Below are 17,148 nucleotides of genomic sequence, written 5' to 3'. Positions count from 1 at the left end.
ACTTACTCCAGAGAGTTCTCCAAGTCTGTGACTGTAAGCCGGACTTCCAAAAGAGTTTTTTCCTGTAGAGCAAAACCAACTTTATAAAGCAGTACCACAGCAATTTTCATGATTTACTGATTTCAGCTGTTTATCTTCTATACAATATTACAAAACATTATGTGCTGGGAACAGGGCTGCAATAAGACATCCCCTCATACTCTGTCATGTATTAGCAGTACCTTCCTGTGGATCTCCTCTTGTAGCAGCACCATACTCTCAGTCTTCTGGTCCACGGCATCCTGCAGGGCATCTTTCTCTCGGTCTAGAGAGGCTATTGTGCTCTGCAGAGCTGCAAACTCATCCTTCTGAGATGAACCGTGTCTACTCAGATCAGCTACACAAAAACACAGTGGTCAAAATCTTTCTACATAAGGAAATTTACAATTGTACAGTAGAAAAGGATGTAATGATACATAATTTTCCAAACGTATCTCATTAACAAAACTAATATGTTATTGAACATAACCAATTTGATCTAATTTATAATGTAATTTCAGAAATCATTCTAATATACTGATTTGGTGTTGAATATATTATCAATATATTTACTAATTCATTTGAAACAATGGCACATCGTCTTTAAGCATTTCTCAATTAAGTAACTTTTTCAATTAGTTAGATAATACTGTAAGAACAATTAAATAAATGTGTTGGCTAGATATCAAAGTAAAGGTTCTTCTGACAAGCCTAATGCAGAGAGAGACAGAACAGCTAATAATTAGATAAAGATGTGCACTTGAGACAATTCAAATTGTGCAATACAAGACACTGTTCTGACACACACACACACCGATTTTCTCTTCTAGTTTGTCGATCTGTTGGTGAGCTGCCTGCAGTTCATTGGTCTTGACAGATAATCTGTGCTGAACATCTGAGAGAGACTGCTCCATCTGCTCCTGCAGAAGCCTAAACACGCACACACACCCACACATATATGTGAAATATCAAGCAGATTTAGAATTTTGGGTACAACTGCTGGCACTTATTTAAGCACAACCAAGACAGGCAGAAATGTCTGTCTACAGCGGTGCTACAAAAACACACACAGACCTGAGTGCACAGCTCTCGGCTCTCTGCTGTGTGGCCTCTTCTACATTCTGCAGCAGCACCGCTGACTGAGCCTTCAGCTCCTTCTCAACAGCAACATGACTCTCCTTCAGCACAAACACCCGAGCACGCAGATCAGCCCTCTCTCTTTCCAGCTAAACACACACACACATACAGTAATGTATCACAATATGATTTTTTTTTTTTAAACCTAAAAATAAAAAACATTCTTTGCCCTACCCACAACGAGGGCGAAGGGCACTTTGAAGGGTGCATTGCATTGCTCTCATATATGAGCACTTTTGTTAAATCCTACATCAATCTAAACATTACTGGCCCCAGAAGGTTACCCTCATATCATACAATCAAAACCTATGTTTATATAAGTTTTGTGTCGAATATCCAAATGGGTTTGATCCAAGTTTACTTTAACTCAGGCGCTGTATTTCAGTGTGCCACTTGGGGGGTGGGAAATGAAAAATATGAGAAGAAAGTATTCTGCTATTAGTATACTAAGTATAATACAATTTTTATGCATGAGAGCAATTCAGGTCTCATAATAAGTAAGAAAAACTTCCCACCCAGGATCAAATGATCATAAATAGCAAATTACAAATGTACAGTTAAAAAAATTCAGCAGCTCACATTCATTTTTAACAACCCCACAAATACCGTCCCCTTCCTGCAGTGCCCGTCAAATTAGCCCATAACTATGCAGCCATGACAAAACACACTGGTAATGTTTGTGAAACTATAAAAGGTGCAAGCTCTGTTAGTGTAGTACCATCTCAATGGTGTTCTCCAGGTCAACAATCCTGATCTCCTCCTGTTCTCGGTCTGTCAGAGCTGTGCACTGTGCAACCTGCAAAGTCCGAAAGAAGATTTATTTTGGCAACTCTCCCTTTAACACACAGCTATATCACTCAACCTACAAGTGAACTACAGTTTAGAAGTGGTGTGTGGAATTTCAAACGCACAACTTTAACCACAGAAAACTGCTTGCATATACTTGGCAGGTATTTATGCTCTGCTAAAAAAAAACAAAAAAAACAAAATTTCATAAACGCACGCACGCGCGCGCGCACACACACACGTTGGTTTTTGTGGTTTATGGGGACTCTCCATAGGCGTAGTGGTTTTTATACTGAACAAACTGTGTGTGCTATTGCCCTACATCAACCCTACACCTAAACCTAGCCCTCACAGGAGACTTTGTGCATTTTTAGATTTTCAAAAAAACACCATTTAGTATGTTTTTTAAGCCTTTTAAATTACGGGGACCTAGGCAGTGTCCTCATAAAACACCTTCATATTGTAATACCTCTGTCATACCCATGTCATTATACAAATTTGTGTCCTCATAAACATGCACACACACACACACACACACACACACACACCTTGAGTCTGTCTCTAAGTGCGTCTCTCTCGGCATTAACTCTCTGGAGTTCAGCTTCAGTCTGTTCCCTGTCATCTCTGATCCTGTGCTGGAGTGCAGAGGACTCAAGCTCCCTTTGGACACGTCTCAGCTCCTCCTTAACCTATATTTAAAACACATGCACAACTTTAAAGGAAAACAACTAGATGTGTCTTATCTTAAAGGGATACTCCACCTCTAGATGTGTCTTATTTTAAAGGGATTTCTTCTCACCTGCTGGTACTGAGAGCTGAGCTGGTCTCTTTCTGCGGTCAGTAATTTAACTCTGGTCTGGATGTCCTCCATGTGTTTCTCAAAGCCCAGCAGCACTGACTGTAGCTCATCTCTCTCCTTCAGTGCATGTGAAAGCTCTGCGTCACTATCTCTCTAGAAATACAGAACAGCCACTTGTTTCCCAGTGAGGTGTGATGTAATCATGTTGTTTTGGTATATTTGGTAACTACTTTCTACAATTATTGTTTAAAGGGGTAATATGATGCTTTTTTAAAGATCATTATTTGTTGTATTTGGTATAACAGAATATGTTGACATGCTTTAATGTTCAAAAAACGTTACATTATTGTAGGTCCTCTATGGCCCGCCTCTCTCAAAGTTATTGGAGTTATTCTATCCCTCTTTCTCCTACCAGTCAATAGTCTGGCAGCAGCATTTTGAACAAGTTGTAATCGATTTACCAATGACTGAGAAATTCCTAAATACACAACATTACAATAATCCAATCTAGATGATATAAAAGCATGGATGATTGTCTCCAGATTTCTAGATGAGAGCATTGGTTAGATATTAACCTTAAGTAGTAGAAACTAGTTTTCATTACAGTATTAACTTGTTTGACAAAATTGAGCAAGAATTTTGCTATATTAATTTTAGTATCAATAATATGAAGTGAATGTTTCTGACGCGCAGTCGATATGAAGCAGCCGAGAGAGTGAGATTTATTTAATGCTTTTTCTTTGGCTGAGTCTGAAATCTGAAAACAATCTGAGAGAGAGAGAAATAACTTGATTTTGAATATTACTTTGTTAGAATAACACTTTACAATAAAGCAATATTTCATAACCTATGTTCCCGGTAGTTTTTTTTGTTACATTTTGTTTGCACTGAAAAGATAAGAAGATTTGAAAACAGTGCCCTCCAAAAGTATTGTAACAGTAAAGACAAAATTGCTCTGTTGGCTGTGGAGTCAAGACATTTGCAAATATGATTAAAAGATGAATATGAGACAAAACTACAGAATGGCCGTTTCTCAATATGCGTACTTGTCTGTACTTGTGTTCTTGTGGACTTGTGAAACGTCATCAGTCGCTGCCCAAGTACTGTTCCAATTCAAAGTTCACATCTAGCCAAGTCCAGTTCAAATCCCCGGATGTGTTCTTGATCCGCCCCTTTTACCGAGGATGCATCGAGAGGTGACTTGTGCGGACTTGATACGGGCCATAACCCAGAATTCAGTTCGTCCTCCCGTCCTCGAGAGTTCGTTCTTCTGAGTCGAACTTGGCAAGTCCAAACTCGAAAGGACGGAAGTCCAGACACATATATGTTTTACCAAATAAAAAGGACAGCACTTTTAGAGTTCATCCCACTCATTGATGTGAGCATAAGTATTGAGACAGTTGAATATAAGGCAGATATAAAAGATTAAAAGCTATTATTTAGTTGCAGATCCCTTGCGCAGAATCACAGCAGTGAGTCTGTGACCCATAGACATCACCAGACTCTTGGGTCTCATCCTTTGAAATACTTTTCCCAGCCTTTAATGCAGCCAATCCCAATTGTTGCTTGTTTTGGGGAGTTTCTGCCTTTCCTCTTCAGCTGGTGAAATTCATGTTCAATCGGATTTAAATCTGGAGATTGACTTGGGCTATCTAAGACTTTCCATTTCTTTGCCCTTATAACTTCCTTGACTGAACTGGCAGGGTGTTTTGGGTCATTGTCCTGATGCAATATGAAGCACTTCCCAATGAATCTGGTGGCATTTTCTTGAATATTGGTAGGCAAGATGGTTTTGTACCCTTCCAAATTCATTCTGCTACTGTCATCATACATTAAGTCATCAGTAAAGTTGAGAGAGCCTGTTTTAGAGACAGCCATGCACGCCCATGCCATGACACCACCTCCACCATGCTTTACAGATGAGGCTGTATGCTTGGGATCATTTGCCATTCCCTTTTTTTCTCCACATTTTTGCTTTCCCATCACTTAGATAAAGGTTCATCTTTGTCTCATCGGTCCGTAAACCCAGTTCCAAAACTCTTCTGACTCACCTTTGTGCTTTTTTGCAAACTATTTGCCTGTCTATTTCTGGTGCTGGTCAGAGGTTTGCATCTTGCTGTGTAGCATCTGTAATTCTGTGTCAAAGTCTCTTGAGGACAGTAGATTGTCAGAGCAAGTTGTTGGTGATTTTACAGACAGGTCTTTTAGGATTCATTTTCACAGCTTTTATGATTTGTCTGTCGTTTTCTCAGCCGATCAGGTCGTTGTTGGTTGCTGGTGGTTTCCAAACTCTTGATTTCTCCATGCCCTTTGTTTTAGCAATAGCTCTAATTGACTTCCTCTTTTCTTTTAGCATCCAAATTGCTTGCTTTTCTCTCAAAGTCAGCTCCCTCATCTTCATCCTGGTTTGTGTGTATCATCATCGAATGCAAGATTCAGAATACAGAAGTAATGGATATAACTGATACGACACATTCCTTGCTTTAAATATTTGAAGAATTAATGCAACAGGACACAGCTGATCACTTAGAAAGACCTGTGAGGCAACTGTTCCAATACTTATGCTCACATCAGATAGAGGGAAGAAACTCTAAAAGTGCTGAACTTCTTAGCTGGTAAAACATCTATGTGTTGAATCACCCAATAATAAAATGTGACATTCTGTAGTTTTGTCTCATATTCATCTTTTAATCATATTTGTAAATGTCTTGACTCCACAGCCACCAGAGCAATTTTGTCTTTACTGGTCCAATACTTTTGGAGGGTACTGTATATTTTCATCATATTACTTCAGTTAGCATACTTTTTTTATTCCTCCGACATCAAAATGTTCCCTGTAGGTTTTTTGTTAGTTTGATACAAAGGTATTAAGATACGAATCTCTTTTTATTATTATTATTAATAAAATTGTTTTAAATTCACTTATCTTTTGAGGCTGATTATTTGCCATCTATGGTATCGATTTAGTATTACATTCTGGTCTCGTACCGAAGCCAAAATTATGGTATCGAGCCATCCCTATGACACACATGCACAGTTCCTAGGGCTGGACAATATACAAAAATTAATTACGAATTGCGACATTGCTCAGTGCGATTTTCAAATCACAAAGGCCGGGATTTAAAACATGCGTTGCATGTTTTGAAGTGCAGGCGCACGCGAGTTGTAATAACAGTGAGGGTCTCAGAGCGACGGTTCATTATTAAAATGTTCGATCCGCATTATTAGCTCACTTCACTGCACTGTTCTGCATGAGATTGGATACACCAGAAAATTCAAATGTTGCGAAAACTGTTTCAGGTAGGAAAAGTAAATTGCAAAAGTAAATTTCTGGCTGAAGTAAATTTGCCATTTTGGTTTTTAGTGTTTATTTAAAATGAGACATGTTTATTATTTTTACAATTATTTCACAATTATTTTAATCTCCAAACTGTTTGAAATAATTCTGCTTCGCTTATGCTTTGCTTAAAAAAAAAAAAAAAAAAAAAAAAAAAAAGAAGTGTTGGGTTGTGAAGGCATTTTCTGCGCTGAACCCAGTGATGAGTTTAACAACACTCGCAGTGCGGATTACAGTTCTTAGCCGCACCAGAATGAGCGTGTTTCGAGGTTTTATGAACATATTTCATAGACTCATTAACGTCTGTAAATTAAGAAATTAAAACGCAAATATTAGTAGTGAAATTTTACAGTGGTACTATAAAATAAAATGGTTATTTTTCTTAAATACTTAATTTCTGCCATATTATGCTTTTAATTATGATTAAGCTTATATTAATGGTAACTGATTTTTGATCTCAAATATTTTGGTGGGTCTTGAAATAGAATATACTTGTCTAGGTGGGTCGTGGAATGGAAAAGTTTGGGAACCCCTGCCATTAACAGTTCAGCAAAATTGAGAAAAACTACATACTAGCATGGCGCTGCATTATGAGTGCAGATCTTGGAAGAACGATTAAAATTGTAATCTGAATTTAACTTTTTACAGGAGTAAATGTCAGCTCCAACCTTTCCGTGCCAGCTGCCTCTTCCTCTGGGGCTCCTCCCCCTGCCTGGACTAGGGGTGGGGCTTTTGTCTGTCCTGCCCCTAAGCAGCCGGTATCGCTCCAGCTCCTGTTTGTAGTAATTCCTTTCCTCCTCTAAACTTTTCACAAAGCCATCCAGACGGGATGGAGACTGCTCCTTGCCACACATTCCATGCCTTGCACGCATCCGCTCCAATTCTAGAATCATCTCCTTATCTGAAACAAGCACAGTACCAAAATCAGGTGAATGACAAATCACATATGCAAACACAGCGCGCACACACACACACACACACACACCACTACACCTGCAAATAAAACATGTTACATCTCACCAGCCTGTGTCATTGCTTCTACTTTATCCTGAAGTCTCTTTTTGTCTACTTCCAGAAAGTGTATCAGGCCCTCCATCTTGTCATTCTGTTCTTGAAGATCAAGCAGCTGATCCCTCAAACGATCTTTCACGTGATCTCCCTCTGCCGTATCCTGCAACAAATCATTGCAAAAAAATATTTTTTTCACTGAATCTCACCCAAATCACAGTTATGACTGAATGCATTGGGTGGCGCTATGGACATGACCTGATGAGTGGCGATGGCGTGTGCTTCAAATGATTTAATTGGTAATTTTTTTTCTTCTTTAATTAATAAATACAGTTTATTATGTTGTATTATCTTTAATTTTTATAGTATTATTGCATTCAAAAGAAATGTCTGATTTCTGAAAAAAAAAATTATAAATGTAATTTACAATGCATAGCTCTAATTTATAACTTAATTTTCAGATAAACATGGAGACATTTTTATCTGTGTGTTAAGATTATTCACCAGCAAAATTACTCGAAATGCCCATTCCTAAATACCACTATTCAAGCACTCTAAATGCCAGTAATAAAGAGTGAGATATCTGGAACAGCTACATAAAGTACTACATTATAGTCAGGAATCTTTTAATAGATGTTGTAAAGTAAACAGTTGTTAACAAAAAAAATAGATGTTGCAAAGTATTTACTCAAAGATGGTAAACAAAAACATATAAGCTTTATATCCAGAAGCTATACTGAACCATCCATGTCATGTCAGGCCACACAGAATAAATGTGCTGTTCTGAACCAGATGGTTAATTTAACAGCTCATTTCACATGTTGCTGTGTGGACCCATGCACATACCCGTCTTAATGTAGCGATGACCTCCTCCAGGTTCTCTAGCTCCCGCTGTTGACGCTGAATCTCTTTCTAGAGACAGAAACACGGCTAGTGTAAGTATCACTGCATAAAGCTAAATATTTAAGTATTTAAAATACTAAAATCCAAGCTTTAACACATTGAGACCAAAATTTAACATTATAATCATTAGTTTACCAAGTATCAAATAGCAATAAATATTAAAATATACGAGTATTAAAATAATTAAAAATTAAAAAAAAATTAAGATTCTCTGCATATAAAATGTCATCTAAAATTACTGAAACGCACTTGTCTATGTGATTGCCCTAGGCTTTTTAAGCAATAAAATTTAATTAAATAAAAAAAGAAAGGCAAAAAACTGCTTAAATCACTTTTATACAGCAATGTTAATCCAGTATTATTCATTTTATATAATTAGATTTCACAAAACTACAGTGTGTTAATCCATCCATTTTAATTCCAGTTTACACCTTCAGAGAAGAACTGAGGCTTATATTATTACTTTAAAAAGTTGATCACAAGCATAGACCCCACTGAGTTCACCTTGGCCTCTTGCAGCTCCATGTCAGCAGTCTCTAGAACCATCTCTTTGTCCTTCTCTAGCTGCTGGGCGAGCTGGTCTATCTCAGTGAGCTCCTGACACAGCTCTTGATTTCGAGCACTCAGATCAGCCACCTCATTGGACACGGTCTTCTTCCTCTGCTGCAGTCCGTCAATTCTCTGTTCCAGGGATCTGTTGGTCTCCTGCAGATACTCTATCTGAGAGAGGAAATTATTTGTTATTATAGGGTTATTACAAGGTTAGCATCTATCTGGAGATAAACACCTATAAACAGAAAGCATCTCAGTCAGATAATCTACCAGACAAGATGAAGTAAACGCAATTATTAGAGGGATATCCATTTACCTGCAGGTTCAGATGAGCAATAAGTTTTTCATTACTGATGTTTTGAGCCTCTAGAGAGATGACATCATTTGGTCGACCACCATCCAGAGCTCGATTCAGACGCTCAATCTCTTTATCTCGTTCTTCCACCTGTACACAGAGCATGACAAAAATTGAAAAAAGGGTGCAGGTTAAGAATAAAGGCATTAACACTGTTAAAATTTTATAAATAACTGAGACAGTATTATTTTAGTAATAACTTTGACAGTTCTGAATACCTATTAGGAGTTTGCCATATTGACAAAGAATAATATCAATAATAACAATAATTAGAGGATAACAACAATTAGAGGATATTTTTCTGAACGTGTAATTGTGCTGATATCTTAAGGACTACCGTGGACAGCGTACTCCTAAATGTATTGATATTTTTCATATTCTGTGTGGTGGTCAGTTCACACTGATAGAAATTAATATTTTCCAATCGGTTTAAACGGTTTTTTACATTTTATAGGCATTTTTACTTTCATAAAGCCATTTTTCTAAAAATGTCCATTATTTTTTGGAGTCAAATTCTTACATTTAATCAGTGAATTAGAATAATAAGACATTCGGGCTGTTACCAAGCAAATTAAATCAACACAGAAGCTGCATCTGAAGTGGCATTTAGATGCATTTACATACTGTTTAATGCAAGACATGAATACATTCAATTACAAATGCATAAATAATGTTTTGATAGATTAAACATAAAATGTTGAATACTGATATTTGAAATTATTTAAATAATAAAAGATGTGAAATTAAATACACCAGTAGGTGGCAGCATGTCACTGTTAATAAGTGATTCATTGCGATTGAACTGAATCATTTAAACGGTTGATTCATTCAGGAACGAAACACCTTCATGTTGCTCAGAGATGCAAAACAGAGCTGTGGCTGTGTTTGGAATAATTTTTGTTGTCGAAATAGCGCAAAAACAGGAAATATGGTGTCTAAAATGCAAGTCTCTTAATTAACTTCTTGTTTATTGAACTGAAAAATCAATATCACATTTGTAATCATGGTAATTTTTGGAGAAAAACGGCACTCTTCGTGTGAAATTGATTAACTACATGAAGTGGTATATTTTCTGCCCTCATGTCTAGATTTTGTGATCATTCTAAATGCATAGACTGAATCATGCAGTGAAAGAACGCACTGTAAAACACACTAGTCTAGACTTCATCACGTAATGTATGCGTGCGCTCTGAAGGGTGTTTTGAATGGTTTTTGCAAAATACTCGATAACGTCAAATCCCACATCGTTAAAACAACAATTACAATATTATCGCAGATGATATATATCGCACACCCCTACACCCATACAGGTGGTCTTCTGAAGGATGAGACCACAAAGAAAGAGTATTAAACAAGTCTAAGGAGGACTCTTATTTCCACTTTAACAACTATAATCATGCTCTCATTCTCACCAGACAATGAGGTAGCAGCTCGTCTAAAACAATTAGTTTCCTGATATATTAAAATAGCACCTCAGAATAAGTAATCAAACTATATACATAATTAAATTAGATAAGTTTAAGTGTATGCATGCTTACCTGAGTGTTTAGATGTTTGATTCCTGCCTGCGCTCTCTCCAGGTCAAGCTTCAGCTGTGCCACTTCTTTTTGAAGCTCCTGAATCCTAGCACAAAGAGTCATAACATTTGTTTTTATTATTATAAAATTTATATTTATAAACACTGTTTTTATAATAACACAATTATTAAAGGCCTTATATTAACTTTAAAATGTTTACTATTTTACAACTGAGCTGAATTTGTTAACTTGTGCAATAGATTTAATATTTAAATGTCACAACAAAAAAAACTAAAATAAATACATATATACATACATATATATTTAAATTGCAAAAATTATTTAAAACTTTTTTTTAAATATTTATAGCATTTATAAATATTGTGAATTATAATTGTGTTAGAATCAGTGCTATCAAAATTCATGTTTAATGTCTGCCCTTCAAATGCATTAATTCCAAAACATTTGATTTATCATGATTCTGTTTTGTTTCCTTCCCCACACCTGTCATCAGCCACCTGAAGAAGGTCAGCGATGTAGGGATCATCTGGTTGCGCCACAGACGAAGGGATGGGGCCACTGGAGGGTGGGAGGAGTTCATCTATCTGCATCCGCTGACGTCTAAACGGGATTGATCGTTTCTTCCCTCCTAATTAAATTAGTTATTGATCATAAATTGCTAAACTGTAACGTAAACAGACACAGATGAATATAATGGCTGCAATGTTAAATAAAATGTACCAACCTGGTGTCTGAACAACAGCTTGCATGTTCTTCTCCTGGAGCTGTAGGATACGCTCTGTCTTAGCTTTGCTGTCCTGCTCAAGAGACCGGACTTTGTGCACATACTGATTATTGAGGAATTTCAGATCTGAGGTTTCATGGTCCAGTTTCCTGATGTACACTTTCAGCTCTGTTAATGGAAAAATGGTTATTATAACCATTCCCTTTAGATCAAATTTTTTTTGCAACAGGATTTGAGGCATTAAACTGAATGCATACCCCTGCTGATCCGATCCTTCTCCTCTCTCAGTTTCAACAGCCCAAGGTGCAGTTCATTGTTTTCTCTGACTAGCCGGGCATTTTCAGCTTTATATGGCTCCAGAACAGCATCAACATTTCGACTTTCTTTTTCCGTCTTTCCTGCAGCAAGCTTGGCATTCCTGAGACTCTCTGTGGTGTGGACCAGGTCACTGAGATATAAATGAAAATAATGATTATGCTCCTGTGAAATCATGTTTCACATATTAAATACATTAATAAAATGTATGTCATGTTTCATTTTCATGAAGACTATTTCCAATAGCTTAATAAAAATGAACACACGTTCAGCCATTTTGATGAACATCTATGTTCAGAACTTTTTCTTGCCCCATTAGGCCAGTGTTGCAATGTCACAATCTAATAATCATGTATTTGTGTTTTTATGCCACCAAAATTTTTTAATATTCAGTTTTGTGTGATTGACTCAGAATTGTTATTTACAAATGACTTAAAAGCAATATAATCAACTTTATTACAGACTCAAGGTCCAGATTTTAAAAAAGACAATAGACTACATATACAACACATAGCATCTATCACAGACATAAAGAGTTACAAAATACCAGTGCAATACCAGTGTCTCCACACCTTTGACTGATACAGTGTAGTACTAACCCCTATGTTTGATAAACCCACAAAAATCTCATTTTTAGAAGCATTAAGCCGACAGATAAATCTATCTATAAGATTTTGTAACAGTGCTTTAAAAGTGATTACTCTTGCACTCACAAACATTTCACTTGCACTATGCCATCTAGGTCTCTTTAGTAAGATTCTCATTGCATCATTATAAGCTACTTGCAGCTTCTGTAAACTAGATGTTCTGTAGTTACACCCCAAATGAGCAGTATAAAGTGTACAATATGCTTTGAAAAGTGACACTTTCACCTCATCTGAACAGAAACAAAACGTACGTAAAAGTAAATTCGCCTGCATATCATACGGCGTTGCTTTCCAATATCCTCGTCATCTGTCATGTATTCAGTGACATATATATATATATATATATATTTTTTTTTTTTCAAACAGGTAAAAAAGTAGTAATTTCCTGTGCCAAGGCCAGTGAAAATAAAAGCAGGACAAGAGCATCTAAACTACTGACGCAGATGACATGGATGAGAGTTGCTGAAATCGCGTTTGGTCTCGTACTGTATCGTGTATCTTGTCAGTGTGTGCACTTGCTTGGCCATTTGTAGTTGATAAACAGGAAAGTGGGTCCAGCTGAATTGAAATGATCATTTGTTAGATTGGTATAATAAAGGTTATTATACCGCGGCAGCGGTCGCGGCAGTCGTCGTGTGAAGCCCTCTTAGTGTGAAGACCAAAGAGTGTAAAGACCATCGACTCTACCGTGCGACTCCACCGGGCAGGGACACCGGCAAGGGATAGTAGTAGCTTTTTATTTAATTTTTTCATTGATATGTTTATTATTGAAATGTTGTTGTTATATGCATGTGTTAATTTTATTTAATTTCTTTATTTTCTTAAATATGTGGGTAGATAGTATTTATAGAGTTGTAACTTTTTAGTTTTAGTTACTTTTTCTTATTTGTAAGTCGCTTTGGACAAAAGCGTCTGCTAAATGACAAAAGTAAAGTAAAGTAAGTAGATGACAAAAATCTTTATTGATGTATAGTTCAGCATGAATAATAATACTGCATATTCACCTGAAGAGTTTCTCGACCAGTGGCAGGCTCTCAATGGCTAGTGGCTGTCTGTAGCCCAGCTGATCCAAACGCTTCCGCAGATTGATAAACTTCCGCTCGGCGCTGGTCGTCATGGTCATTCAACACAATACACGCTCACACATACACAATGATACACAGAGCAAAGTTAGTTTTATATCTTTATTCTATACTGTAAACATTTATTAAACAGACTTTAAGGAGGAGATTCGTCGCACTGGGGTGCGTTTCTCAGAAGCAACTATGGTCGCAAGTTCCGTCGACACCAATAGAGTTCAATAGAAATGCAAACATAGATGCTTTTGGGAAACAAACCCCAAGACAGCACTTTTGAACGGCACTGCGAATGTTTGATAACTGTCTAACGTTACGTTAGCCAGCTCACTTTTATAACGCGACCATAAAGCTACAATAATCCATTTAATATTACACACATACACAATTAACCCAAAACATACTTACTCTGACGTCTGTTGTTGTTTATGTAAACTGTCAGTCTGTCTTCGGAGGGCAGTTTGAAGCATTAGCCTCAGTCTTTCAGGAGTATTCATAACACTAACATTAGCAGCGTCTCTGGCCCCCTCCTCAGGGGGAATACAATAGCCGATACAACAATTAAGCCTCAAATTCTGCTTGCTGTTCGTTGTTTGGGTGCTTTCTTAGTTTTGAGGTTCGCTAAGCATCAGATTTCCTCCCCTCCCCGCGGTGAACGGTCTTCCGGCGGCGGTAACGCTGTTTGAAAATGGCGCCGAAGAGAAGGAAATCCCAGTCCTGCTCATTCGCATCATCGAAACTGCGCCATCTAGTGGAGACTGAGTGAAAAGACAGATTAAAGTGGTTACAAATACTGTGCCTGGACACAAAACCAGCACGGGTGTATTTGTATCAAAAGCCAAAAATCCATTATATGGGTCAAAATTTTTCCTTTATGCCAAAAATCATCAGGATATTGATGTTCCATGAAGATATTTGGTAAATTTCCTACCGTAAATATACCAAAACTTCATTTTTTATTAGTAATATGCATTGCTAAGAACTTCATTTGGACAACTTTAAAGGCGATTTTCTCAATATTTTATTTTTATTTATTTATACTAAGATTTCAAACAGTTGTATCTCAGCCAAATATTGTCCCATCCTAACAAACCATGCATCAACGGAAAGCTTATTTATTCCGCAATCCATTTATTAAATTAATATTAAAAATTGTGGTCCAGGGTCACATATTTGCTGTTAAAGAGAATTCAAGTTTAAAGAACATAATCATTATCCCTGTAAGCCCATAAATATGAAATAATAGAACATCTATTTTTACTGGAATACCGACACAGTTTAACGAGCTTTGGAAAAAAAAAAAAAAGCATATTTCTGTTTTTTGTTTTGTATCTTATTTGATACATCAGGCTTTTATGGCCCATATGATGTAAGAATGTCCTTATACTCAAGGAAAACTCATCTGAATTTTATTCAGTGGCCCAAACGGTGCAGAAATATGCAGTTGATTTTATTACAGTATTCTAACTTTTATAACAGAATACTAATATACATTGCATATCAGTTGGCAGTCACTGTGATCAAAACATGACAGCCAATCGGAATGCATCTATTTTAATCTCAAGCATTTAAAGCGACAGACAAAGTGCAGCACAGGCTCATAATAAACATGCCGCTCTTTGGTCTTTTTTAGAATCTGTTGTCCGGACCCTGAAATAGTTGTTATTCATAATAGTTATCGCTCTTGGTTTGAACAGGTCTGACAAATGTTTAAAATTATGTCTTGTGAATTCATATAGAATAATTTTATATTATGGTTCTCAAAAATGTTGTGTATTTAGGTGTAAAGCCTTTTTAATTAGCAAAAAATACTGAGGGCAATTCTTTCAATCTCTGTAATTCTTTCAGAGCGTGGCCTGCATTTAGAGGCTTGTGAAGCATTCATTAAATTAAAAGGGTGTATATTTAGAAATAGAAATGTTAGGGCAAAACGTTCTGTTTTTATTGTGTGAACGGCCTCTGCCACACCCTCGTGTTTCACGTGCAGCTGGGTGAGAAGCAGCGCCTCCGCGCGCACTGAATGCGTACGGAACTGTCGCGAGGAGGAGGCGAGCACTCGCAGCATCAGCAACACACACACACGCACACACACACATGCATGCACACACACATACACAAAGAGGTCAGCTCGCGTGCTGCGATTTGAATGCAAGATAACCGAGTGCCGCGAGACACAATAAAGGAAGCATAGGACCTGATCGCCGTGCCGTGCCGTCACAGACGCTGGAGAGGTAGGAGACGATCAAACATTTGTTTGAACTGCATAGCTTTGTCGGTGATACTGACCTTGTCATATAGCCCATCTTCCAAAATCCACCATTCTTCACAGATGTGTGCGGAGCTGGGGAGGCATGAAGACGTCTTGGGCTGCATTTGGCGTTGAAATGCATGATATAAGATCTGTCATTGTGTATAAAAAGCCGTCGATACGTTTGCATCATCACATCAATCTGCCCCCTCCATATGTTGCCTTTTATTAGCTTATTTATGAATGACAGTCGTTTTGATTAGGTGATGCTGTGGATTTCTTAGATACGTCCGCAAAACATTGTTTGAATTCGTCAGTCATTCATAATATGCTTACAGGAACTGGTGCAGGCAATTGATGGTGCCCTGAGTTTTAGTGTCGTTTTCTCTCACGATGCATACCTGCCACAATGCATGCTTTTGTGGCAAAAGATGCCATCGATAGCATTGCCCGTTCCTACAAAGGACGTGATGGCTAGTTGCTATTTAAATAAGCCAAATATACATGCACTGATATGCTTTATTAACATTACTTAAAGCAAGAGAGGCGTCAATACTCATAATACCAATAATATTTTTAATAGACAGTGTCTGGCCGAATTGTTCTTCTTTTATTATGACGTAACGATGATGTAATGCCTAACTGTAAATTGAATTTCAGTTTTGTTTCTTTGTTGTGTTTGCTATCAGGTACACACACACTATATAAATACCCTGATGTGGTGTACATGCATGAGCTGTTCATTGCTCTTATATTGTTGAAGGCTCAGTGATGTGAGGATGATAGCATCAATAACATACACATAAACCTTACACTTACTCTATAAGAATAGGATTTTATCCTCACTTTACACATAACTCATGAATGAATAGATGGACTGATGGTTTTTTATTAGATGTACAGACAGATGATGATATTCAGCAGTCTTAGCTGTAATTATGTGTTTTCTTGCATGGAGATGACATTGAATCAAAGCAATTTCACTCTGAATTGCTTGGATCACATGCTTTTAGGATTAGGGATGCACTGGTATTAAAATTTATGGCTAAATATGGTCAACTGAGAAGTATTTAAACTACTTTGTAAAAATTAAAATCAATTACTAAATACAAGTGAATTTAGACATCGCCACATTTTAATGTACAGCATGAAAATCGATATTCATTCAGATTAGCCAAAGATTACATTTAACCATGTTATTAAATTATTACCATTTTCAAAATTAACTTGAAGTGTTAGATGAAGGTAGGAATGTAAAAATAGTGGAAATGAGCATGCGCAATTCAATCCCATATTGACTAAATTAAACCTAATGGCCAGTAACCAATATGGTATATTATGCATTCCTATCAATGGTTGAAAACCAAAAATTGATTTAGAGACAAAAACATAATATGTTTTCCTCATGAAAACTCAGCTATGAAATCATCCTGAAGGTCCTGAATCCTCAATGAAAAAATCTAAAGATCTGACAACATATTATATTAAAAATGTAACATATTATTAAAACACATACTGGATTAGCACATAAAAACAGCGTGAAGAAACAAGGAGAAATGCTCTTTAAATACACAAAATTTACAGTTACACATACACGCTACCTTACTCCTCTTTGAATTTGACATTCTTGGGCCTGACATTTGAAAGCTGTCCATTTTTTAAGACAGGAAACAGCCTCAGAAGTTCCCACTGCTGACCTCGGTTT

The 17,148-nt window shown here is 36.9% G+C and overlaps 1 protein-coding gene across 1 annotated transcript in view; it reads right to left on the bottom strand.

Annotated features, from left to right (window-relative positions):
* The window catches only part of LOC306880616 (centrosomal protein of 135 kDa), a 28,284-nt gene extending 14,415 nt beyond the window's left edge, over positions 1 to 13,869 (bottom strand). The window contains exons 1-17 of the mRNA XM_079434248.1: positions 13,124 to 13,869; positions 11,415 to 11,605; positions 11,158 to 11,325; positions 10,917 to 11,061; positions 10,434 to 10,518; positions 8,857 to 8,985; positions 8,493 to 8,708; positions 7,932 to 7,997; positions 7,098 to 7,248; positions 6,746 to 6,978; positions 2,741 to 2,893; positions 2,490 to 2,630; positions 1,874 to 1,951; positions 1,093 to 1,244; positions 833 to 948; positions 222 to 376; positions 7 to 62 (exon numbers count right to left, since the gene is read on the bottom strand). Of these exons, the coding sequence (XP_079290374.1) occupies positions 7 to 62; positions 222 to 376; positions 833 to 948; positions 1,093 to 1,244; positions 1,874 to 1,951; positions 2,490 to 2,630; positions 2,741 to 2,893; positions 6,746 to 6,978; positions 7,098 to 7,248; positions 7,932 to 7,997; positions 8,493 to 8,708; positions 8,857 to 8,985; positions 10,434 to 10,518; positions 10,917 to 11,061; positions 11,158 to 11,325; positions 11,415 to 11,605; positions 13,124 to 13,242 (2,354 nt within the window). The 5' untranslated portion in view covers positions 13,243 to 13,869. The remainder of the gene's footprint in view (positions 1 to 6; positions 63 to 221; positions 377 to 832; positions 949 to 1,092; positions 1,245 to 1,873; positions 1,952 to 2,489; positions 2,631 to 2,740; positions 2,894 to 6,745; positions 6,979 to 7,097; positions 7,249 to 7,931; positions 7,998 to 8,492; positions 8,709 to 8,856; positions 8,986 to 10,433; positions 10,519 to 10,916; positions 11,062 to 11,157; positions 11,326 to 11,414; positions 11,606 to 13,123) is intronic.
* Positions 13,870 to 17,148: the final 3,279 nt, after the last annotated feature.

Source organism: Barbus barbus, assembly GCF_936440315.1.
Source record: "Barbus barbus genome assembly, chromosome: 14".
In the NCBI taxonomy this organism is placed as follows: Eukaryota; Metazoa; Chordata; class Actinopteri; order Cypriniformes; family Cyprinidae; genus Barbus; species Barbus barbus.
The sequence above is the reverse complement of the archived record's forward strand: the minus strand, read 5'-3'. Positions and strand labels throughout refer to the sequence as shown.